The 26,789-nt window shown below is 38.0% G+C and overlaps 1 protein-coding gene across 1 annotated transcript; it reads right to left on the reverse strand.

Moving 5' to 3' along the window:
- Positions 1-220: 220 nt before the first annotated feature.
- Positions 221-26,648, reverse strand: gle1 (GLE1 RNA export mediator). The gene is made up of 16 exons (XM_067414517.1): positions 26,450-26,648; positions 24,539-24,769; positions 21,747-21,905; positions 17,897-18,045; positions 17,734-17,794; positions 16,662-16,904; positions 12,559-12,787; positions 11,348-11,460; positions 11,186-11,255; positions 9,677-9,819; positions 9,409-9,599; positions 3,461-3,590; positions 1,875-1,979; positions 1,711-1,793; positions 777-840; positions 221-696 (listed from the first exon to the last, which is right to left on the reverse strand). Exons 1-16 carry the CDS (start codon positions 26,546-26,548, stop codon positions 628-630), a joined length of 2,139 nt encoding a protein of 712 aa, XP_067270618.1. The 5' UTR covers positions 26,549-26,648; the 3' UTR covers positions 221-627.
- Between the last annotated feature and the right edge of the window lie 141 nt (positions 26,649-26,789).

The following is a 26,789-nucleotide window of genomic DNA, read 5'->3' on the forward strand; positions in this document are numbered from 1 at the left end:
TGAATAAAGTTCATCAACTTTTTTATAGAAATACTTTCTTAAACAACAAAGGTTATATTCTTTTGGCCATAGAGGCCAAAAGTTACTTCAGAAAAGAAATTACCATGTTTGTAATTTTTTCTGATCATCTTTCAGTTTTCTGTAGTACTGTAAATACAAAAAAACGCCACTTTCTGATCCATTAGATTTGAAAACATACTCAGAAAAAAATCATAATACACTGAGTGTACTTGTTTAATCTCTATGTCATATAAAGTCATAAATATCTGCATCCATATACAGTACATTTCATCCTAGATTACACTCCATCATCAGTCCAAACATCAGGCTTATGATGCCTTACAGATTACAGTCAACAGTTGTTTGTCTAAAGCAGACGAGGTAAAGTTTGGGGATTATTTTCATAAATTTAAGATTGAATGGATACATTAAGACAACCACATTAATTAAAACAAATTCAGAAATATGAGATCATATTACATGCTCAAATAAAAGAAAACAAACTTAAACTTAAGATGGCATGATGCTCTATTAAATGAATCTTCTACTCTTACATGAACACATTTGTCCATTGCTAATACTTCATCTCAGTCTTGGGGTCAGAATATTTGGACATATTTCCACTGCTCAGGACCTGAAGAAGGCCGAGCCCAGCTCGCTCTTGGGAGCAGAAATCTGCTTGGTTCTTAAAGACGTCTAGGTGAGAGAAAGAGCAGATGCAGTGAGTATTCAGTGTGCATTAATTAATAAACATCTAGAAAATGAACGACGCTCACCTCTAGAAACTGTTTGAGTCTGGTTACTGAGCCCATCTGACCTGTGCTGGTGACCGCTTCAATTCTGAGGGAATAAAAAGGTTTAGTTAACACCTGATATTAATATTTGTTTTTGGTGATTTAATCACGGAGACACATTTCTGTTTACACCTGATCAGTGCCTAAAATGAACACTTGACACCATACACTCGCCATTGCAATTTTTACTCACATTTGGCGCTTGGCGAGTGTATGAAACCGTGTCACTCACCAGTTGGCTGGTAACATTTTTATGAATTTGATTTGAACTGATACAGCTGACCGGCCAGGACTGCATCGTCACATTTTTTGTAAGAATTGCCAATTTAAATATTTAAGCACAAGAAGACGTGAAGGGAGCTTGGTTAGTTACTCTATGGAAGTTTAGTTTATGCAAACATCCAAAGCGCACATCCATAAAGAAACATCAGATAGTGTACAAATACTAATATAGTTCTCTTCCACATCTTGCGCTTCAGCAAAAAATTATGAGTATCCTAAAAAAAACTAGTTGGTTATGTCTTAAGTGAATGTTAAGAGTTGAGAAAGTAAACGCATGTGTACATTAACAGTATATTTGATCTGTGCATTCACTCTTAAAGTGACAGCAGCCTAATATTCCTGTGTTTTTAATGATAATCAAACAAAGGTCAAAGGAAAAAAAGAAAGAAAATATCACACTGCTCTTGACAGAATAACTTTTGTAACTTTAATAAGGATTCATTAATCAGGATGTTTAATTTATACAGTGATGAAGACTATGCAGTGTGATTTTACTTTTGATGACTATTAAATTTCTGTGTTCATTAGATCACACGCAACTTTACACCCCCCTTTCAGGCTAATTTGCCCTATTTAGTAAATCTGGCCATTAAAGTGTAATAAGGAAATATCTTCATAAAGAGAGTATAAATACCTTGGGAAGTATTCCTCAATAATAAGCAATATCAGTTTCCAGAACTGGCCGCGATATTGTTTCATTAGAGCATTTCCACAGACCTAAAGAGACACACATGCCAAAAATCTTCAGTGTGAACAATAATAAAAAGCTATTAATTTGCAATAGGAAGACGCATTTACCTCCAGGAAGTCGAAAAGAATAGTTGCTGTGATGTCGGCGATCGGCTCCATGTTAAGAATTTGTGCCAGCCAGCGCCAGCCGTGACTCAACCCATGAGGATGAGGCTGTCGGAACAGATATCATATATTCGATATTCAGACTCATACATATCACACGTTCCGAATTAATCTCTGTTAACCCTAAAAAGCCTATGCACATTTCTAATGATCAACATGATCTGATAAACCTGTCACACATGATCTACTACACACCTTCTGTCGTCTGATAGACCGCTTAGACCAGGGGTGTCCAATCCTGCTCCTGGAGGGCCACTGTCCTGCAGAGTTTAGCTCTAGCACCAATTAAACACACCTGTAACAGCTAATTAAGGTCTTATTAGGCATACTACAAACTTTAGCAGGTGTGTTGAGGCAAGCTGGAGCTAAACTCTGCAGGACAGTGGGCCTCCAGGACCGAATTTGGACACGCCTGGCTTAGACTTTGTTTTAGCAAATAAAAGTCTTTTAGTATAATTGTAAAAACACTTACTGGACTCAAGCAGCTTCGGATTACGTGATTATCCATATATAATTTTTTTATTTTATCAAATATGATGATCTGGCTTTTGAGGAAGGTTTATTTGTTCATCTGTTAATAATCATTGTATTGCATTGCATTATATGTTTTAAAATGACAGAAGTTTGATCATAAAACTAAGAATTTAAATTTCATCTTAATGATATCTGTAAATGTAACACAGAAAACGACTGTATTCAGAATACACCAATACTAAATTTACATTTGATATACACTTAAACGAACGTTTCCAAAACTGGAGATCATGACCGCATGAAAAGCTAATTAAATCACCAAAATCAAAGATTTAAATAATACATTTTAAAATAAAATAAAAAAAGCTTACTTAAACTTAAATCATAAAAATGAAATAAATAAATAAATTAGTTAAATACATTTTAGCATTTACTAAAGAATCCATTAAATCATAATAAAAAAACAGAATTAAAACAAAAAAATCTAAATAAAACACACAAAAAACAAAAAACGCATAAAATGAAAATAGATCATTTAATTTTTTTTTAAAAAAAATCCCCAAAAATGTATTAAATCCAAAAAAAATTAATAACTGAAATAAATACATAAAAAAAAATCTAAATAAAACACTCATTTAAAAAATATATATATTTATTAGTTGATTTTTAGTAAGACATTATTGGAAGATATTTGATTTTATATGCATTTTATGTATATACTGTAATAAAGATATCATTGATTTACATTACAAGCATCAGAATTACATCTAACGTTTTGGCCCCATAAACATCTTCAGAAAATTACATATTTGTGCTCAGTTTGTGCCTCTGAATAAAATAGAGCTTTTTTCCCTCCTTAATGAGCTCAATATTCTCACTATATCAGACTATAAGAGCCACACAAGTCTGATGTATCAAATACGATCCAAAACACAAAATACAAATGCAGACTTTGAAAAAACATTGGTTTAAATGTTCAACAAACGGTTCCATAAAAAAAAAAAATTGTATATGAGGTTTTATAGGCTTAATGCATGTGGAGGAATATCACAAACCCCTTGTTTGCTGTTATAAGGCCATCTCATCTGGATAATTGCCGCGTAGAGTCGAATCATTCCTGACATTCTCTTCAGGAAGCTGTCCTGCCCTTCCACTTTGGAGTCTTCCACACGGTATCCCAGAATCCTGATGGGCAAATACAGTCATAATTAGGGGTGTAACGATTCACTAGATTTCTCCATGCATCGATCACAAATCCTGGCAATGCATAGACTGGGTAAACCCAGCCTGATCTGATTTGATTTCACCCGGCAACTCAGTCTGGAAACCTTTACATTAATTTCTACTGCTTTTGATTTTAATAATGCAAATATATTACACCTCTTTTGCAGTAAAAATACAGAGCAGACTCCCCAGACCAATGTTCAATCTTAAATTGAGCTTGGTCTGGTGATAACCAGACAAAGCGATGCATGCATCGATCATAAATCCTGGCGATGCATGGATTTGATTGTGATTCAGCTATCTATATACTTAACACATACACTAACAATCCTTTTAAAGCCATTTTAAATTTTGGCTTCTGTACATTTCTACAAATGCCAATTTTTATAGGCTATTAAAATAAGATTAATACTAATAGCATCATTAAGAACATTATCTAACATTAACAATGAACAAAAGTGTTAGGTTTTTTAGCCCTCACTCTCTGACCCCCTGAAGGCCACTGTGTAATTCACACCCTGACTAAGGATGCTTTCCCACCTACCTTGTTTGGTCCGGATTTTCTGATTTTTCAGTTTGGTACGAACCAAAATTACAGGTGTGAAACCTCCCTCGGACCACGGTCCGGACCAAACAGATGAAATTTGGTCTGACGAAAAGAAGTAGTCTCGGTCTGGACCAAACTGGACAAAGGTTCGGTTCGTTCCTTGTGTGAAAGCATTTTCTGTATAGTTTAGACTTTCAGACCATTTACAGGAAGTTCTGGTGTAGGATTAGTCTAATAAATAAACCGAAACTCAGCATATGCTACTTGTCTTTACAGACATGATACATATATTTATGAGACCGCTCCAGTTCATGTGCAACGCAAATGATCGCTCCGCCACGGTTTGTCTGCTATATTATTTATTAAAGCTTATTTATTAAATTCAGGCAAATGAAAATTTATTAAAATTAAGATATAATTTATACAAAGCTTTCTACAAAATAAAACTTAATGAAGTGGTCAAAATCATTTCTGACCCGATGTATTTGAGATATATTGCACATCTGTGCACGTTTCATAATCAGTATAGCCTAGAGGAAATTTAAAAATAACATTTTAATATTTAAACATAACTATAAAAAAAATACATTGTTTCCTGTCGGCGCCGATCAAATGTTTGCACAACGAGGACGTTAATTTGGTGAATTTGCCTTGAGTATAGTTGGTGCTGCAGATAGTAATTCCATAATATTAACAGTATTGGCAATGATATGCGTCTGTTCATTCATTCTTGTCAAAGTAAGCCGCTGAATTGACAACACACTGACGTCAGACACACGTCCGCTAACAAACCAATCAATGTTAAGATGCAGCCCACATAGATGATGACGACAGGACGCCAGCGCTTGTGTGAAAACGCCCTAAGACACATTAGTTGAAGCATTTAATCCTATGAATGCATATAAAACAATGCAGAAGTGAATTGAATTAATCGAATGTGAATTGTCTCGGTTGTCTCGAATCGAATTCGATTCACTGTCTACCCAAAGATTCACAGCCCTATTCATAATGCTTTACACCTCATGAAATATTCAGGCCAAAATTTAAGATTTCAATATTATATAAACATTTTCCATCCAATCGGACACAGCGTTAACATAATCTGTTAAATGTGATGCATTTGTCAATCATACAAAAATGAAAATGGTCAGATTTCTGTAATGGTTTTTCAGTCTTACACCTTAACTAATTTAATGTTGCTTGTTCCACAGTTAGAAAGTTAAACTTTTTAAGTGATTAAAAAAAATTGTTTTACACAATGAACAGATTGACGCTGATTTTTTTAGCTATTTAAATTAATGCATTTTGAAAACATGATGATTTAAATAAAATAAAATGCAAAGAGTTAATTAATAATAAACTATGCTATGACTTTTCAGAGTGCAAAAATCTTAACTGTTACTCGTTTAGTTACTTTATGTTAAAACTGTGTGAAACAAATGGATGGAAAAGATATATTGTAGGGTTGAAAATGAACAAAGACATTTGTTTTCCTCTTCCAGCCCCGTCTTTCCTAGCAAAAGGGCCATTTGGGATTCCTGAACGCTCAGAGGTGCTGACGGTGATCAAGATCTGCTAATTATCACACCTTTAGGACACTGGGGGAAGCTGTAATCTGCTGATTGGTCGGTTTGAATGTCTCACATTTGGTATTTAGTCATATGGTCAGGAAGGGGATAAAAGGCCCTGTTTACACCTGGTATTAAGATGCATTGGTCAACCAGATCACAAATGGACGACACTAAATACAGGTGTAAACTGGGTCTAAAACATTTTGAGCTTGTCCACTTTCGACCACTTCCAGAGGTAGTGGAAAACACATTGCTTTCGTAATGTAAACACTTATGTGGTCGAATGTGTTCAAACAGCCACAAAAGACGGACCTGATACGTAAACATAATGGGAAGGCTAGCCAGAAGGGATTTAAACTTTGTCAGCTAAAGACGCAACTTTGGCTTGAAGGTGGAAAATGTACCAAGCACAATGTTCTCTCACCATTCCTGATTCCTAACATACACTCACGTTCGGCTGGTCTCACGGCTGCAAAAGCTGATGCTTTCTGTCTTTTGCTGTCGTGTTCATATGTAAATTGCGTGAACTTATTTTTATCCATTAGATGGAAAGATCTAAAAAAAAAAAAAAACAAAAAAAAAAAAAAAAAACATACATTTATCCGCCCAAAGACCTTCCCCTCGAAGAAATCAGGACAGAAGTGGTTTAAAAAGTGGACAAAAGAGACAAATTAAAACACCAGGTGTAAACGGGTATGTATCTTCCTCTGCTACCTCAGGGATCCGATAGACCAAAATGCATCTTAATACACAGGGCCCTATCATACACCTGGCACAGTGTAATGCCAGACAATGCAAGTGTTTGTAGCTAGTTTCAGCCGGATGTAGTTATTTTCACGTCCAGCTCCATGTTGTTTAAATAGCAAATGCACCTGGGCCATCTGTTCACCCATGGGCGTGCTGGTCAGCTGTGTTCAGGAGCATTGTTGGTGCGTTGATATTTTGAGGGACTGAAAACGACTGCACCATTGACTAACAAAAACCTGCTCTAAAGTCAATAGTGCTGTATTTTTTGTTATTTAAATGGTTGTTACTCTAAAAAAATTAATGAATTACTAATTACCAATTCATCTTTAATAGTGTAATTAGATTATTGTACAAATTACTCTCTCCAAAAAGTATTTAAATACTTATTACTTTCCAAATCCTATATCAACCTTGACTAGAGATTCAAGGATAGACATGAAACGGCTCTATTAATTAATTCAAATACATAATATAAAACTACATCAATTATTCTTATAACCTGTCTAAAGTATAACAAATGTGAGACGCAAACATAAAAACATGCATTTTAAAGTTATTCTTTAAATGCATGTAATGTTTGATGTTAATTCCGCTATTGTATTATATATAATTGTTCTAGTTACAGTCTATTCACAACTTTCCTGCAAGTCTTAGTGGGCGTCGCTATGACACTCGATACTTCCGGTTGACGGTATCTCAGTTCCGGTTTAGCACACATAACAGTTATGCTGCGTTCACACCAGACGCGAGTGACGCGAATAAATAGTGCTATTCGCGCGAAGTTGGACGCGTAAACATTTTGAATCCATTCGCTTCATTCACTACACAACAGACGCGAATTTACATCATGGGAGGGGCTTCTGCCAGGCAGCGGCAGTCGTCAGAAGGACGAGCCGAGTTAAGGCTGCTCTCGCCGGGGTTAATGAGCGCTGAGCGCCGCTGATCGCCTGGGTCTCACACCTCCGAAACCTTGCTTCCATAAACCATGCAACATAAACGGACCCGTTTGACATCTTTCCTAGCACCCTACGACCCTACTCCCTTCAATGCCCAACGAGCTTCAAATAAACTCAAGAAATGTGATGTAGAAGTAATATTTGTATTTTAATTAGGGCCGGGACTCGATTAAAAAAATGTATCTAATTAATTAGAGGCTTTTTAATTAATTAATCGAAATTAATCGCATTTTAATTGCATATAAATATTTGACCTGAGAACAATGAGAAGTAATTTTTCACATGGATTTTTAGTATACCATTGAATAATAATGACTGAATACATAAGCTTAATCAACAAAATATTGTTTATTTATTTCAGTCCAGCAGACCAGCGCAATGTTTGCCATTAAGTTTAGCAAAAGCATATTTGTGATATTTGAGGCTCGATGTGCTGCGGTGATACGCTAATTCCTTGTATAGCTTGCACACAACCATGCTCTTGACGACGCTTCCATTCTTTCGTTTTTTTAAAACAAAATTTCCCATCCACGGGGCTATGCAAAGCGGTCTCATCAGCTAATTCGTTGATGTTCACTCATGGTTTGTTGTTGTCGTGACTCCGGAGCACTAGTTGGTGTTCCAGTATAATCGGTCCGTCGAAACTCGTTCATTGAAAAACGTTCCGCGGTGCAAAAATAAGTGTGGTTAATTTTTTTTTTTTTTTTTCGTAATTAATTAACACGTTAAAGTCACGTAATTAAATAATCTTAATTAACGCGTTAAAGTCCCGGCCCTAATTTTAATATGTGTAATTGTTGAAATGTTGTTCATGTCAGACATTGTCAGTTGACTTTTTTTAATCAACATGAAAATAGATGCATGAACTTCAATGAATTTAAGTGCATTGTAATAAAAATGAACATTTCATTGCTGTAAATGTAATTATTGAGTGTATATATTAGTTTAACCTATTTAAAATACTGCAGTAAAACTGTATAATTTTTTTGCAAGGGGTATGTTTATTGTTTTCAATAATTTACAGATTTAATGTGTAGCAACACCGCTCTAACAGCCTAAAAATAGAGACCTGCACTCCCTTGGGACCCAGCACAACCGAGTGCGGCGCGGGATAATATTTGATGAGTGAATGTGGATGCGGGTGAACAAAATAAATAACTAGAAACAAATAAACCTTTATTTATAATAAAATAAAATCGATTTACAAGCGCATGGACGGAAGGTAACTCTCGCGAGGTTCGTAGGAACAGCCAAGCCTACACACAGTGGCAAAATGTGTGCACCGCATAACTCGGTGAATCGCTTAGTGCTACAGATATTAGAAAGTTCTTGTAAGATAGTCAGATCCATGCGACCATCTGGGACATGTGATCATTTTGCCTGAAGCGTTGTTATAAAAGTCTACTCCTGAGTCCTGATAATCCAACCAAGCGTTTAGCTGATAACAGTACAGACTAACGTAAACCAGAACTTTGTTACCGGCTTGTTCTACGCTGCCATAGCAAATCATGGGAAAAGTCAGAGTTCGGGAAAGTTGTGGATACACAGTATTTAGTTCAATTACTTGTGAAGTAAATGTAATATGAATTATAGAAAAAATAAGAAAAATCCATTACTTTACTTTTAAAAGGATAAAGTAATTAAATTAAAGTAACTAATTACTTAGTAACTAGATACACCCAAAATTGTAGGCTAGTCCACATGCAATGCTGAATGCAGGCGTATATTAGCCGACCGGTCCGCTGGTCGACGCCTGCTTGTGCATTCAAAACACTTTCAAATGCTCCCGTGTGTTGATCATTGTAGCCAATTACAGACACATCTAATGAGAGCATGAGCACAATGGCCAGTTAGAGGCGTTTACGATTACAGCTCAACACACATTACACATTTTTAAATTTCAGTAAAGACTTGCTATTGCGGTTGGTACTTGACAACACTACAATCAATATTCGTACCTCTGGTAATCCTCCACAGATGTGCCACTTTCCATCGGTGGGTAGTGTGGCACAGCATACGGGCACTTCTTGTGGAGGTGGGCGAGTATAAGGTCTCCAATCTTAGGATGCAGCTCCATTATGCCCGACGCCACAGCACCGATGGGGAACGCTGCCGAATGATTAGACGCCACCTCCTCTTCTCCTTGTTTCTGCAAATGCATTATTACAATCAACTTCAATTGCCTCCAAAAATCTACATGTTTATTCATTTGAAAACCTGCCTTACCACAAACTTTTCTGCCAGTCTATAACTGACAAACTCCAGACCCTGCGGATGCAGCGACGTCGACACAGTCTTTCCAGCGGATGTCACGGGACGTCCTGACAACAGCTTATCAATCTTCTCAAAGGCCTCCTTCAGTGGGGAACCTACATGCAAACCACATTTAAAGAATAGTAACAGGTGAACTTTATAAAATATTCAGTGGGAAAATGCAATTTAAAGGTGCAGTTTGTGATTTTTAGCGGCATCTAGCTGCGAGGTTGTGAATTGCATCCCCCCATTAATTTCGGAGCACATAGAGAAGCTACGGTGGCCTAGCCTGACGTGGTCATACTCAATTCTAGTCAGAATATGAGTCTGATGCTCATTGGGCTGTGATTATGGGGCGTGTTTCAACCCAACCAGGAAAGACCTCAATTGGACAGACCTACAACCAATCAGAGCAGCGGAGCGGCGCATTGTCAAATGTCAACAGAGTTCAACTGCACTGTGTTGCCAAGTCCGCCTTTTTTCCGCGGGTTGTTTTCTATGTCCGTGGCTTGAAGCGACTATTATGTGATATAGACCCAATTTTAGCAGGCAACTTTGCCAAAATAACACACATTTTACCCCCAAACGCCATTTTTCCCCCGGACAACTTCCCGAGAAGCTATTGTTTAGGGCTAGTAGTTGGCCGGTTTTGTTGTAAAAACTTGGCAACCCTGTCTGCACGCGTGCTGAAATCAGGCTGGAATACACAATCTTTGCCGGTGTTGTAAAAAAAAATAATAATTTAATGATACACAGAGTACTTACCCAACATGATCATCATTTCTGAGAGAAATAGTGAAGGTGATGCAGATACGAACAAGCTCTCCGTTTAGGATTCGAACAAATATAACCCAAGCCCCTTTGATGACGTGATGATTACGTTTCTGTTGATCATCTGTCCGTCATCGGCTAAAGCCCGCCCTGATGATCTCATTGGTCCGAACAGTTTCTGTTCAGAGATAATCACTCCTTTATGGAGCGAGGCCAGACCGAACTACCCGACCTAAAATTTTGGTGGGCGGGGCTAAGTTCGGCTGCCATCCAGGCTAACGGTGGCAGACACAGGACAAAAATGTAGTAGTCAAAGAGAGCAGAGTCATTAGTGCTCTGTAGAGAAGTTTGTCCGTTTAGGGCTACCGTAGAAACATGGTGGTGCAAAATGGCGACTTCACTGTAAGGGACCCGCAATGGTCAACGGTGTGTGTAGATAGAATTTTAAGGTAATAAAGACATTGGTTCATTATTAACGGTCTTTATACACCACTGAAAACATAGTTATGTGTATTATATTGCATTTCTGTCGATAGATCCTCAGAAATACTACACACTGCACCTTTAAATGTTTGGAATACAACTCATAAAATAATTAGATGAATAAATAAACTCTATTCTCAGCTAAATGAAAACTTGAATTTCCATTATGGTGTTTCAGTAAAAAAAATATATTTGTGTGTGTGAGTGCTTCATGCTTGAGTTTCTCACCTGAGCTGTTTGCGATCTGGCTCACAGGTGTGGTCGCAGCTTTTTGGAGCTCCATTTTTAATTTCTTCATCTGCACACATTCATAATAAAAAACACGGAAGGGGACGATTCAGTACGACAGAGCATACAATATCCAATGAAATGCTCAGACAGGGGTCTGACCTGCATGTCTTTGGCTTTGCTGAGGTCTTCAGAAGCCTGAGCGCACTGGTTGGCTGAATCCTGCAGCGCGTTGTACCATTTTAAAGTGCTGTCATCGGCTCCTGTCTGCAAACCTGCAGAGCAGATGAAAACCACAATTATTTGTGTAGTACTGTTCACAATACACATCTTCTCAAAATTCAATTACAGAAATTTGTAATGTAATGTGGATAAAATCTTAATAAAACAACCACAGCTGGCCCATATAAAATGACGCATGGAATCCTGCAGATATAGATCAAGCTAAATTGTATTTATTATTTTGTCTAGCATATGTATAAGTGCCACAGTTATGCCTCAGAGTTTGAATGCTATAAAAATTGCAGTGAAACGGAAGTAACATTTGATTATCGAGTCTGAGAAAACATTTCAAGGTCTATAACTTTAAAAATGAAACGGATATGGATGAATTATTCATAATAAGATCTATAACATGCATTTACAAAATAGATAAGACAACTTTATCTGAAATATAAATATTTGTCAGTTTTGATCTATGCGTGAGTAAGCTGTTTTAAAAAAGTATTAATGAAAATATGGTATTTTGGTATAAGTGATTATATAACCAGCTGTCAAGAAACCTGATGGGAGTTTAACATTTTTCAAAGTAAATTAGCAGCACAAGTTATGTTGTGCCATTTAACTTTTTTCCCGCCAGCGTTTTTACAAAAAAGTTGCAAGCCACCGACAGGGTTTTTGATCATTTTCACCAAAATGTAATGACCCATAGAATATTTTGTTGAATATCTGAACATGCTATAAATCAAAAGAAAGAAGAGACCCTTTGGTTTAAAAAGTAAAAATATAATTCTAGCTTCATGCTTTCTTTTTTTATCAACACTTAAATATGGGTAAATTTCATTAAAAAAAGCAACATTTTAAACAAAAAGCTAAGAAAATCATTCCTAATATCGTTCCTAATACATTTTTTAAATTGCAAGTATATGAGAGTTTTTGCAAAATTGACGTTTCCATTGGTCGTATTTTTTAATTCGCAATTTCAATATGTGCAATTTGAAGGGTAATGGGAACATGGTTTAAGAGGCCTTATTGTAAAGTTTTACCAAAGCATCTAATGTGCTTCACATAAGAAAGAAGTCATACAGGTTTGGACTGACATGAGTGTGAACTTTTCTTTGAAATTTGGCATCCATGTTCACTTGCTCACTCACCTTGTTTTTTGGTTTTCTCTTTAGCGGACAGCACTGCATTTTTCTTTTGCTCCTCTTGCTGGGCTTTCAGCTCAGCCTGCCTCATCTTCTCCTCTTCCTCTTCCTCCTGTTCCCTCTTCTTCCTCTCAGCAGCCTGTGCCGCCTCGTCCTGAAGGCCTCTGACCAATGACCTCATTTCCTGTAGCGCTCGCTCCGCCACAGTCAAATCTTCCACGCTAGGAAACTGACCCTGAGAACAATTTACATGTTACATTGATGCATTCGTCAGGCACTTTTATCCAAAGTGACTTGAACTGCAAAAAATGCATTTCTTACTTAGTATTTTGTCTAGTTTCTAGTCAAAATAGCTAAAAAAATTCTTACATTAAAGGGGGGGTGAAATGCTGTTTCATGCATACTGATCTTTTTACACTGTTAAAGACTTGGAATCCCATACTAAACATGGACAAAGTTTCAAAAGTTAAGGTGGACGTTTGATGGGAGTATTTCTTTGTCAAAAATACTACTTCCGGTTAGTCATAAGTTTCGGCAAGTTTTTTGCGATCATGCGTCCCCTTTGACGTTAATGGGGGCGGAATTTCCTTGTATGGGCCTTACGGACAATTCTACCGGAAGAGCGTGAGAGAGAGAGAGAGAGAGAGAGGGAGAGAGCGAAAGCAACAGGCTACGCCCATCAAAGCGCTGGCTCGTAGGATGCTGGACAGGTGATGTGCACAACTAACAATGTCACCAAAAAAGTGCGTTTTTGGTTGCCAGACCAAGACAGTCCTGCACAGATTCCCCAAAAACCCCGCGTTAAGGCAACAGTGGATGTAATTTGCTTTTCCGGATCAGCAACTGAGTTGCGCGAATGTTTATATCTGTTCGCTGCATTTCGGTGCCGACTGTTTCATAAACAAGGCCCAGTTCGACGCCGGCTTTTCCAATCGCCTAATGCTAAAGGATGGAGCAGTCCCAACGATAAAGGTCCCAACGTTAGAACCGCAGGCGGTGAGTGAGACTGCTTCAAATGTCTGTGTTTTTGCCTATGCTCATCGAGTAGCCCAAACATGATCACGTATAGTTAATTGATCAATGGAGCATGCGATGTGTAGTGCGTGTACATTTGTTTAGCTGGCCACTATATGTGTAACTTTATGTTTGTGTATTGTAAAAGCACTCCAAACAACAATACACAAAGAGTGGGGAAATATGTTGAACTAAATAAGCGCGCTTCTTCATTCAAATGCGCTACTATTCCGTGTCTTTCTATGTAAACACTAACTTAACCTGCCGTGCAAAACCAGTCCGCTTACTAACGTCTACACAAACCACGCGTAAACACACACACACACACGTGCACAACTGCACTTCCCACATGTACACCTTCAAAGACAAAAATACGACGATATAATTCAAGTATAAATATGTAAATAACACAAGTCGCTAAGCATATTATATAGTTAGTGTATAACTTGTACCACATAGAGACGTCCTGCTCTAGTCGTTTTTGCTGCTGCTCCTGTTCAACTGCAGCCTCTGGGTCTGATTCCGGATCATAGATGCATGGCTGTATCTGATTAAAAGCCATATTTTTATTTTGAATAAAGTTTTTTTCCCGCTGTTAGGGATGACACAGCTTTACGACGCACTCAACCCAATAGCAGCAGCGTGCACACGTCATTATTTAGCTCCGCTCACACGACACGCCCCCACCCGCTCGGCTTTTTTCAGAAAGACTCGGAACAGCGCATCTTTCTTATATAATTATTAAAAAAATAAAGACTTTTCGGAGATATGCAGGATGCAATGCTACTCTATAGGTACTCAAGATTGACATGACACTGACTGAAACTGAGTGTTTCACCCCCCCTTTAAGAAAATTTACAAGACAAGTAAAATTATTGTCTTGTTTTGGGAAAAATTAACTCCAAGTTAAGAGAGTTTTTGCTTAAAATAAGCAAATTAATCTGCCAATGGGGTAAGCAAAATAATCTTGTTTTCTGTTTGAATTAAGATCATTTTGCTTACCCAATTGGCAGATTATTTGAGAAGGGTCCAGCTGTGGATTGGGTGCTCACGTCATGAAACAAGAACGCCTATTGGGCGACGTTCCTGGTAGCGTCTAATCGACCAATCGCGATGAGTTTCTCAAGGCACACTGGGTATGATGTAATTTCCTCTTTTAATATGCGTGATTGGTAACACTTTAGTATGGGGAACACATATTGACTATTATTTACGACTTTTGCCTCAATAAACTCCTAATTTACTGCTTATTAATAGTTAGTAAGGTAGTTTTTGTAGCATTTAAGTTTAGGTATTGGGTCGGATTAAGGGATGTAGAATAAGGTCGTGCAGAATGAAGTATTAATATGTGCTTTATAAGTGCTAATAAACAGCCAATATCCTAGTAATATGCATGATAATGAGCAACTAGTTAATAGTTAATAACTGAACCTTAAAATAAAGTGTTACCGTGTGATTTCAAACCAGTTGAGCGAAAATGCCCTGCAAACGATTCTAAACATTTCATTGGCCATGTCAAGCACAATAACGATTGCCTACACCCAAAACTCATCTCTAAACCTACCCATCCCAAGAAACATTCTGCATTTTAACATTTTCAAAAAAAAACATAATTTAGTATGTTTACGTATAAATCCATTAACATTGTGGACACGCACACACACACACACACACACACACACACACACACACACACACACACACACACACACACACACACACACACACACACACACACACACACACACACACACACATAATGGTTAGCTTCGGCGTAGACATTCACGCGGAATCACACGGCGTAGACATACAAGCGGATAGCTCAAAATGCATACAGATAACACGCCACTTGGCTTAAAAAAGTGTCATGTATGTTTACACAAAGTCATGATGTCATGTTGCAAGATCTTATTTTGAAGCTTCTGTTTGAGAAAAACTAACTTGCGAATGTTGAACACATTAAAGGGTTACTTCAGCGATTAGCATATGGCTTTGAATTAGTAGAAACCCTGGAGTATATTCGAATGATTGTGCTCCCCCCTCTCATATCCACCTGAGATGAGAGATTCATGCATTTTATTTCTGGAAAAAATTCCTCCCATGACGCAAATATCGTCAATTTGTGCCATCGGAGGAATTGTTGGCCAGAGGCTAAAGACTACAGCCAGCAGAGGGAGCCATTTCCGCATGTTTTCAACACACACGGTGGGGATGGAGATCACACTCACAGCACTCAGCTGCAGCCTCAGGCATTCATGTTTAAACGGTGCGGCCAGCAGAGCAAAGTAAGTCTTTCAACTTCTCAAACTAATTCCTATGAAAGTTTAGCTTTCAAAGGCATGAACTGAAAATGCGGCAGACTGAACATGCGCTGTGAATCTACGCCGCGGACGCGTTTACCTCAGTTCTCATCACGAGCTCATCCATGACTGCTAATATATCTGACTCCTGCAGCGTTTTGGGCTGAGGCCCCCTTAGCGGCTAAATCACATATTGAACAGACACATTCAGGTTTTAATTGCAGTGTCTGTTCTCTAACTGAACTGATTTTATGAAAATGAACGCGGTTGCGGTGGGAAAGTGAAAGTGATTTAGTAATCCAGTAGCAGTGGCTTTGGGAATGGCCTCGTAGGGGAGCGAAGCATTCTGGGAATTGTTGTCTTTCATCCCCATGAGACAAAAATACGTTTTCTGTCTTTTCTCAGTCTAGAAAGCACCAAATAAAAAAATAATTTCACATTTCTACTACATTAATGACCCAGTTTAAATACAGATTCATCTTCCCAGCGCTGAAGTACCCCTTTAATTCGGATGTTGACAGCTAGCAGTTCAGCAGAAGAGGCGAAGAAGAAGAAGTTCCAGTCTGTGAAAACGGTAACCCCCACCAGCACGATAACGCCTTTGTGGCCGCAGTTGGATTATTTTAAGCAAAAACTCTCTTAATTTGGAGCAATTTTTTTCCAAAACAAGATAATAACTTTTGCTTGTCTAGTAAATACTTCTTGTTTTAAGAATTTTTAGATGTTTGGACTAGAAACAAGAGCATTTTTTGCAGTGTGTAAGGCATATGCATATTAGAGGTAAATGTGACTCACGTCTGCGGAGGCCGGCACCACGTCTGACACCTGTGAGCAGAGCTGGTTGCCGCGGGTGATGTAGGGGGCGTGGTCTGTGTGCGTGGAGGGGCGTGGCTGTAAGAGCTGGTTGAGCTGTAGCACCTCCTCCTGTATTGCATTAATGGCTCTGTGCCGCTCTCTGCCCTCCACCTGCCGCTGCCGCTCAAGCTCCGCCTCCCGCACACGCTGCTGCTCCATCTCACGTAGCCGCAGGTTCAGGATCTGCAACACAAAGACAATGTTTTAACCCGACATAGGTCTAATATTCCAGGTATTGCCGTCTAGTCTTTTATTTACCATATAAACAAAGCTTTTTTTAACTGTGAAACCTGCAGCCAAACCTAACCGATGCAAAATGTTACAGTATATGAAATGCAAAATCTTTACGTTTACTGAACCGGTTGGGATGACCAAAATCTTATTTCATGATAAGAATAATTTAATAATTATAAAATGTACTTTTATAATTACAATATAGATGTTTAATTTTATCTTTGTTTTTAAAAAAACAAAATCATAGCCTGGATGGCAACCGCCGAACTTAGCCCCGCCCACAACATTTTTAGGTCGGGCAGTTCGGTCTGGCCTCGATCCATAGAGGAGTGATTATCCCCGAACAGAAACTATTCGGACCAATGAGATCACCAGGACGGGCTTTAGCCGATGACGGACAGATGATCAACAGTAACGTAATCATCACGTCATCAAAGGGGCTTGGATTATATAAGTTCGAATCCTAAACGGAGAGCTTGTTCGTATCTGCATCACCTTCACTATTTCTCTCAGAAATGATGATCATGTTGGGTAAGGACTCTGTGTATCATTAAATTATTTTATTTTTTACAACACTGGCAAAGATCGTGTATTCCAGCGCGCGAGACAGGCTTGCCAAGTTTTTACAACAAAACGCGCCAATTACTAGCCCTAAACAAAGCTTCTCTGGGGGTTCTCCGGAAAAAAAATGGTGTTTGGGGGCAAAATGTGTGTTATTTTGGCAAGGTTGCTGCTAAAATTCACACTCATGGGTCTATATATCACATAATAATCTCACTTTCATTCTGTGTCTGTGTTCCTCTCGCAGCTTCTCTTGCCGGCCGATACTCTCCTGTGTCCTTCAAACACAAAACACCAATTAAAACTAATACATGATTGAATCACATTCGCTCTAAATCAGAACGACTGCATCAGTGAGTGCCAGGTGAGGGGTCACGTACTCTTTCTCCATCATGTCCCTCATGCTCTGGTATTCCTGTCTCTGTTTGAGCTCCATGAATTCCTCAAAGCGTTTGAGCTGCTCAGACTCCCGGTTGGCAACTGTGGCCACCAGCTGTTCCTGCTGCTCCTGTCTGAGGCTCAGCTCCTTCTGTGAGAGAAAACACACAAGTACCACCGTCAGAGACCGTGTCTCTAATCGCCCCCCTATACCCCCTCATTCACTATTCCCTACATTAGTCCATTTGAAGGAGTGAATGAAAACGAGCTGAAAACGAAGGGCTGCAGCTTTTGCATCATTTATGTTTGCCGTTTAATAATCATTTGACACTTAACAAACTGGCAGCTCCAATAGTAATGAAAAGACCTTGAAATCAGTCATGGAAACTATGTAGAAATCTTCTACATGTAATGTGAAATGTAATAATCAATTTAAAAGGAATTTATAGCATTTTGGAAAATGGATGATGGATTCAGCTGCAGGCGCCATCTTCTGGAGGGACGCGGGCATTCATTTGGCACACGACTCTCAAAGTGCATTGTGGGTATTCTCTAGCCATTGAGTGTACATCGTTTGTACCATAGACATCATATACGTAGACGCCCCATGATGTGCTGGAGCGTGATCCAGCGTCGCCGCCATATTGGTTGGGTCTCTCCACACAACGCTAGCATTCAGAGTCAATGGAGAGCGAGCAATTATGCCTGTATTTTATGCAGCTTAAGGTTGCAATAACGCAATATTGATACCAGATCGCATGGGATTACATTTCACAAGTAAGATTGAACAATAATTTAGGTTATTTTACAATTTATACATCATTATTATTTCATGCTCGTGTCATTTGTGGTGTCTGTAGGCCTATTTCACAAAGTAAGGCTGCAACACATCGCAAAATGAACTACCCTGGAGTTACAGAGTGCAAGCATACGCAATAAGCTGTGCAAAACCCAGTTGCAAGCCTGACAGGGTAATGTAAGATGCTGGAATGACCTGGAATAATAACGTTTACTTTAGGCCTTTAAAAAAATAATAATTCTGAGCTGGTACAGTATATATGGGAGCTTGTATATGTTACAGAAGGTGTGTGTGTGTGTGTGTGTGTGTGTGTGTGTGTGTGTGTGTGTGTGTGTGTGTGTGTGTGTGAGAAATAAATCTAAGTGAAAAATCAAACTGGTTTCTATATAAAAAAATATAAAATTCATTCATTTATAAATACATTTATCAATATGTCATAGTCTACCGTATGTCTTAGTTAAAGCTCGTAATACAAAGTCTTTCTACATGAAAGCTGAATTTTTCAATGTGTGACAGCGTCCTTTATCATAACTAAGTCTCTGCAGTTTGTAACAAACCAAACCGTGAGAAAATCTGGTAAAAACTCGGGGATTTATGATCATTGTAGTTGAGAATACATCTTCCTCGGTAGAAATAAATGCGGGAGGCGCGCTGATACGTCCGCTCCAATAGGCAGCGTAAGTCTACGTATATTATGTCTATGGTTTGTACACTCATTATTGCTGTGCAATGTGGGATTGAATGAGTGTATAACATCCACTATGGTTTCGGACACCACTTCAGACGGATGTCACATCAAATAGAGCCCTATTTAAGGGTATAGGGGGCGATTTCAGACATAGTTATTCCTACATATACACTACTGTTCAAAAGTTTGCGGTCAGGAAGATTTATTAATGTTTTTCAAAGAAGTCTCTTCTGCTCACCAAGGCTGCATTTATTTGTTCAGAAATACCGTAAAAACAACAATATTGTGAAATGTTGTTTAAATTTTAGATACCGTATTTTCCGGACTATAAGTCGCTCCGGAGTATAAGTCGCATCAGTCAAAAAATGCATCATGAAGAGGAAAAAAACATATATAAGTCGCACTGGACTATAAGTCGCATTAGGGCAGAGCAGGAGCCGCGCGCGCATGCGAGCACCCGCTCGCGTGCACACTCGCTCGTGCCTGCTTCACCGCATAACAGAGCAGAAGAAAGAAAGTTTGAAGTGAGTGTGAAACTTGTAAGGGACAGGTGAAAAGCAGAGGTTACTTTAACTGTAATGAAGAAGAAAAAGAAAGCTACTTGCGGACTGTAAGCAAGATAGCCAGAGCTGAAGGAACGAGTCCACAGACGCTTGAACTCTCTGCCGGGAGAGGCTCAGCCGCGCGACGCTGTGTGAATCGTTCTCCGCTGCATATTTTACTACATGCTGTTAGTATTTTGCAGAATAAGATTTTCTTTATGGGGGCATTTTGTTTGTGTTCAGTCTTTCTAAGTTGTCTTTAAGTTAATATTAGGCTACAGGAGCAGCATAGAGCGCATTCTCGAGGCTATGCTTATTCTTGTCAGTCAGTATGAATTAAATTTGATATATAAGTCGCACCTGACTATAAGTCGCAGGACAAGCCAAACTATGAAAAAAGCGCGACTTATAGTCCGGAAAATACGGTAATCGTTTCCACCACGGCCGCTGGAACAATCCCCAGGAGCTAGGGACTCTGGGGGTGGTACTCGGTGTGTTTCGACCGCAGGAACCGGGGGCTAAATTAAGTTTCAGGTAAATATTTCCCCCCACAAACGGCCTTATTGTCACTTTCTGATTTACACACTTGATTAATAAAAGTATTCATTTTTATTAGCTGTTATGCTCTTCAACCTTCCAGAGAACATAAGATGTGCTGAAAACATTAATAGTTTTAAATCCAAATTAAATGTATCTTTTTAGTCTGGCCTTCCTGTAAAATCTTATATAATTTTATATTTTGTGTTTTGCTTTGTTTTTATTGTTGTATTTTATTTTTCATTATTTTATTTAACAAATTCTATTGTTATGTATCTTAATGGGCCTATTATACTTTTTAATTGTTATTTACTCAATTACATGTTTTATTAAAGGGTTACTTCAGCGATTAGCATATGGCTTTGTATCAGTAGAAACCCTGGAGAATATTCAAATTATTGTGCTTTCCCCCCTCATATCTCCCTGAGACAAGAGATTTATGCATTTTATTTCTGGAAAAATTCCTCCTATGATGCAAAATGACGATTTTTGCATCATAGGAGGAATGTTTGCCCAGAGGCTAAAGACTACAGCCAGCAGAGGGAGCCATTTCCGCATGTTTTAAATCTGCGCATGGGGGATGGGAGATTACACTCAGCTGGCAGGGAGAGCTCAGCTTGCAGACAGGATCATTTAAACGGAGCTATGTTGAGCAATGTAAGTCTTTTAACTTCTCAAATTCATTTCTATGAAAGTTAAGCTTGCAAAGGCATGAACTGAAACGCGTGCCAGACTGAACTCCTGTGTGAATGTATGCCGCGAATGTAGTCGCGATTCCCTCAGCTCTCATCACTCGTGCAGTTAGTGCTCAGGGCTGTGACACTCGCGCGGTGACTCACTCATTATATTGAACAGACACGTTCAGTTTTTAATTGTAGTGTCTTCTCTAACTCAGTCACAGTAATGAAGTTGGTGGTGTTGGGAATGGCCTCACAGGGCAGCGAAGCATTCTGGGAATTGTAGTCTTTCATCCCCATGAGACAAAAATACATTTTCTGTCTTTTCTCTGTCTAGAAGACACCAAATTCAAAAATAATTTCACATTTCTACTGCATTGATGACCCATTTTAAATACAGATTCATCTTCCCAGCGCTGAAGTACCCCTTTAATTGCCAATATATTGGTTCTTTGTCAAGCACTTTGAATTGCATTAACTTGTTTAGAAAGGTGCTATATAAATAAAATTAGGTTGCTTGCTTCTGATTTAAAAAAAGAAAAAAAAAGGTAAATCCCTTGAATAAAAAGTTCCAGATGAGGTGCAGAGTGTGTGTGTGTGTGTGTTTACCTTTGCTCTGGCCTTGTGTTTCTGCTCACACATGCGGATGCAGCCGGCCACCTGTGTGGCTCTGGGAGACGGGACGGATATCAATGGAGTTGAGCTGACGCTTGCTTCAGGACTGACCACAGCCCCCTCCTTTATTTCCTCCACTGTCTGACATGAAAACTAAACACAAGGAACAATCAGCATTTCAGTCTTACAATCTCACAAACCTCAAAATCACCAGCAACAGAATAAAATATTCTTAACCAGTATTTATGAGAGAAATACATAATCTCTAAATAATATGTAAACACATTATCTGTCTCCACATGGCGTTCTGGAGAAAAAAACAAAAACTTTAGGAATCCTAGACAAACTTGTAATGGCTAATCAATAAACATAATCGAACCCTCACTTATATTAGCAAGGATCAGACTATCATGTGTTTTTGCAAACTCTCCGGAGCGATTCGAGGAGTTTGTATTCAAACTCATGTACTGTCTCTTTAAAGGAACACACCCCTGTTTATATAAATAGGGCTTCAACTTCTTTCCTACATTTAGATATGTGGGTAAATGCATTTTTGTCTCAGTGCATGCATTGTTTTAGTTTGACAGGGTAGCCGCTAGCTTAGCTTAGTATAATGAATGGAATCCTATGTTGCCAGCTAGCATGTCCCCGAGTAAAAGTGATCCAAAAAAACACCTAATTACTTCTTGTGGCCTGCGTATTCAAAAAAAGTACAAATAGTGATGCAGATTAAGACTAGGCACTCATCTCTGGACCCAAGTAGCAGTGCTTGGCCTGTGCTTCCCCATAATATAGTCCCAAGTCAATATCTGCCTAGGAAATTGCCCAGTCTTAATCTGCATCGCTATTTGTACTTGTTGTGAATACGCAGGCCACAAGAAGTAATTAGGTGGAGTTTTTTTTAGATCACTTTTACCAGGGTTGCCAACTTTTATGTTCAGGTTGGAGTGAGTCTTTTTTTTTATTTTTATATTCACTTGTGTGTGCTTATATAAGTATCATTATTCATTAAAATATTAGGATACTAAGTCCTAATATGATGCATAAGTTATTAACGCTTTAAAATTTCACATTTAAAGAAATCTAGTGTTTGATCTAAATATTTATTCAAATGGAAGACTGTTTTTGAGCAACTAGATTAGATATATGTATATTTATTAGAGCCATAAGCCATAACGCACCTACTGGGTAATGGCATTACAAATTAACATTATTATTTTTAAAGCAACAAAATGACTCTAATTTACCTCTTTGAATTGGAATTCTCCATTTTAACCTTAATTACTACACAAATTGAAATATAAATAATAATAAAAATTAGAAGAAATATATTTTAAGTGGTCATTGATTGACTATAATTATTGCACAAATAGAATTTAGTAGCCTACCAAAAGATCTCTTCAAAATATTCAATAAACATTATTGAACTAAAATATAGAACACTTATTTAATTGAAAAATAGTTATGGTGCATGGTCACATTTGACTATCAATGAGTATTAAGCCCCTTTCACACTGCACGTCGGACCCGCAATATTCCCGGAGCATTGCCGGGTCGCCTTCTGTGTGAAAGGAACCACGTCCCGGAACTGATTACCGAATTGAACCCGGGTCGGGGACCTAGTAACATTGTGGGATTCGACCCGGGACGAGCGCTGTGTGAACAAAAGCCGAAACTAATGCCGCAACGTGTACGTAGTTATGGTGCGACTCCTAGAGCTTGTTTTTTCAATAATACAACCCTGCAGTGCCAGAAGAGCTCATCAGTGTTTTAAACGCAGAGAGTGTTCGTATACAAAAGAAACTAAAATTAAACAAGCAGAAATGTGTGCAAACTGGACACAAGTCGAGACCACGGAGCTCCTTACTATCCGCGCTGAAGCGGAGATCGCTCGCCGTTATACGTCACATCAGGATGTCACGTGTCAACTCGATCCAGGACCGTTACGGGTTGTGTGTGAAAGCGCACATATTACGGTATTTGGCTGGCAGTGTGAATGGACCAAATCTAGCGGCCCGGGAACAAATGCTGGATCGTATTATCCGTGTATTTGCCGGAATCGCAGTGTGAAAGGGGCTTTAGTGTGACCAATTGGTAAGGAATACCTGAGGGCTAAATACAAGAAAATTAATGTCAACAATGTTGCATCTCTATCACTCTCCATAATAAAACGATCCAGTGAATATGGTTGACTTAATAATCAATGCACACTAAACTGTACTGTTTAACAAAACTTGCTGCAAACATCTGTAGAGTGAAACTGTTGGGGAACTTTTTTGTTTGTTAAGCCATTCAAATGCATTGACACCGTGCTAGAAGTATTGAGCGCTCCATGTACCTTGTGACTTCGCGTTGCACATTAAAACTCAATAATAATAATAATAAAAAGCAATAGGCATATCTTTGTTTAATATAAAAAGCAGGTTAGGCAATTTGGCGTGAGATTAAGTTGGGCAGCGTGAGACCGTGACACAGAGCCCGAAAGCGTGTGTGTCACGCCAAATTCGTGAGAGTTGGCAACCCTGATTTTACTCGGGACTTGCTAGCTGGCAACATAGGATTCCATTCATTATGCTAAGCTAAGCTAGCGGCGACCCTGCCAAACTAAAACAATGCATGCACTGAGACTAAAATGCATTTGCCCACATATCTAAATGTAGGAAAGAAGTTGAATAAGCCCTATTTCTAAAAACGGTGGATAGTTCCTTTAGGATAAATCACTTATGCAAGCCTGATAAACGAATGTAAATGCACTTATTAAATGGCTTAATAAGCGAGGATGTCACCTCCTCAGCGTGGATGGAGAGAGGAGGTGGAGAACAGGGGGATGAAATCTGTCTGGGGCTGATGGGAAGCGAGCCGCAGGCGGCAGCATCTTCAGAAAGACCTGGACTCGTATCACGAACACATGAGGTCAGAGAGCAGGTTTTAAGCAGCGGTCGAGGACTCATTCTCTTCAGAATCTGTCCTGACAGAGGAGACAGACTGGACACCTCAATACAGCCGGCCAGAACATCCTGCAGAACAACCACAGCAAAGGAAATAAGATTACAGGATAAAACAGATATATAAGAGCCACCCAATGAGACTTCACTGATTGATTGTATACGTTTATTTCCGTTATATTCCTATATTTGACTGGATTTTAACTGGACAGACAATATATTTTTTGTTGCACTTTATGAAATATTTCAAACAACAACTTAAGGTTTTAATATAAAGTTATTTTGCTTTTCTTTAATTGAGTCAATATGGAAGCTTGTTTCTGGTCTGTAATAATAATAAAAAAGCTCTTATCTCACAATTATTTATTTATCAATTATCTCACAATTATTACAATTAGCTATTTTTTTATTTGTTATTCCTGTGGTGTAAATAAGTTTCCATAAGTAAAAGTTGAAATGTCAAACAAATGTGTAACACTTTACAATAAGATTTCATTAGTTGACTAGGAGGGAGAATGAACAACACTTCTGCAGCATTTATTCAATTTTAACATCATGTACTAAAACATTATTAAAATCAAAAGTTGTTAACATTAATTACAATTATACAATTATTATTAGTTAATGCACTGTGAACTAACATGAACAAACAATGACCGACTGTATTTTTATGACCTAACATTAACAAAGGTTAATAAATACAGTAATAAATGTATTGCTCATTGTTAGTTAATACATGTTAACAAATGAATTGCATTGTGTTGTTATCCTTTCATTATAAAATGTTATAATAGTGAATAATGAAGTACATTTTTATAAATAAACTAAAGGTTTTTAATTCTAGTAAAGTACTAGAGTTGTCAAACGATTTATTCCAAAATAAAAGTTTGTACAGTGTGTGTGTGTGTGTGTGTGTAGGGGGGGATGATTATACAATAATTACATAATAATTCTACACAGTACACAGACATATATTATGTAAACACAAACTTTAATTTTGGATGCAATTAATTGTTTGACGGCACTATAAAGAACCATAAAAATCTTCTACCTATATCAACATTTTATCAATTGAGTTTATTATTAGGGATGTTCATTTTATTATGTTATTGTTATCATCCGATAAGAAGATTGATTTGTTCAATGACTTGTTTACATTATTTAGTTATTGTTTTAAGTATTTGTTTTAGGCAATAGATTTTTATTGTAAGGAAAGTTGGTCATGATTTTATTTAAAAAAAAAACTAGGCTTCAAACTAGGCTACTGAACATGTTTGATTTATGTTAAATAATGACACTTTTGTTGTTGTAGTCAGGCTCTCAAAAATTATATACAAATTTGTATTTCGATGTATTGGCCAATATATCCATATCAGCTTTCAAATATAAAGAATTATCAATATTGGCCAAAAGTTACGTCGATACATCAATATTTATTATTATTATATAATCTGACATCATGTATTTTGGCTCTAGCAGAGTAATACATATAATTTAGATCCTTTACAACAAGTTACTGTGGCTGTACCGTGGTACAGTGATAGTATCATGTATCATAATAATACCATGGTATTATCAAACATATGATTATCATATTCATGCCATGGTATCATACAAGTACTTTACAAGGCACACAAAAAGATATAAGCACCATGGTTCATTTGTGTTAGTTTGAAATGTGATTAAACCATCATAATGCTACAATACGAGCTAAGTTAAATAACACATTTCTGAATTTGTCAGCATGTTTACCTCCCCTTTTTCCCGCCAGTCCGGGCTGTATTTGAGCTTCCCCTTTGGAGAGTTTTTCAGAGCCTCCAATGTTTCCCAGCGTAGATTTTCAGAAGGCATTTTGAGGATATTAAAGCATTTTTACCACTCACTGATTTACTTTAAGACTAGAAGCACCGAAGCAGCCTAAACAAACCGCCGGTGTCAGAGCAGCTTCCGCTTCCGCCTGATAATGACTACAAAATAAAAGTCTGGGTGACAACATAAATACGCGTATCTATAATTAACATAGAGAACACATATAATACAGACGCGTAAACATAATGATAACAGGATACAATGTTTAATTTAATAATAGGTT

The sequence above is a fragment of the Pseudorasbora parva genome, chromosome 13 (genome assembly GCF_024679245.1).
Source record: "Pseudorasbora parva isolate DD20220531a chromosome 13, ASM2467924v1, whole genome shotgun sequence".
In the NCBI taxonomy this organism is placed as follows: Eukaryota; Metazoa; Chordata; class Actinopteri; order Cypriniformes; family Gobionidae; genus Pseudorasbora; species Pseudorasbora parva.

Excerpts from the sequence above, each read along its gene's own strand:
- gle1 (XM_067414517.1), bottom strand. The coding sequence starts at position 26,548 with ATGCCTTCTGAAAATCTACGCTGGGAAACATTGGAGGCTCTGAAAAAC. Across the intron at positions 11,461-12,558 it reads AGAGAAAACCAAAAAACAAG|GTTTGCAGACAGGAGCCGAT; the intron begins GTGAGTGAGCAA and ends TCTGCTCTGCAG. Across the intron at positions 9,600-9,676 it reads GACTGGCAGAAAAGTTTGTG|AAACAAGGAGAAGAGGAGGT; the intron begins GTAAGGCAGGTT and ends ATGCATTTGCAG.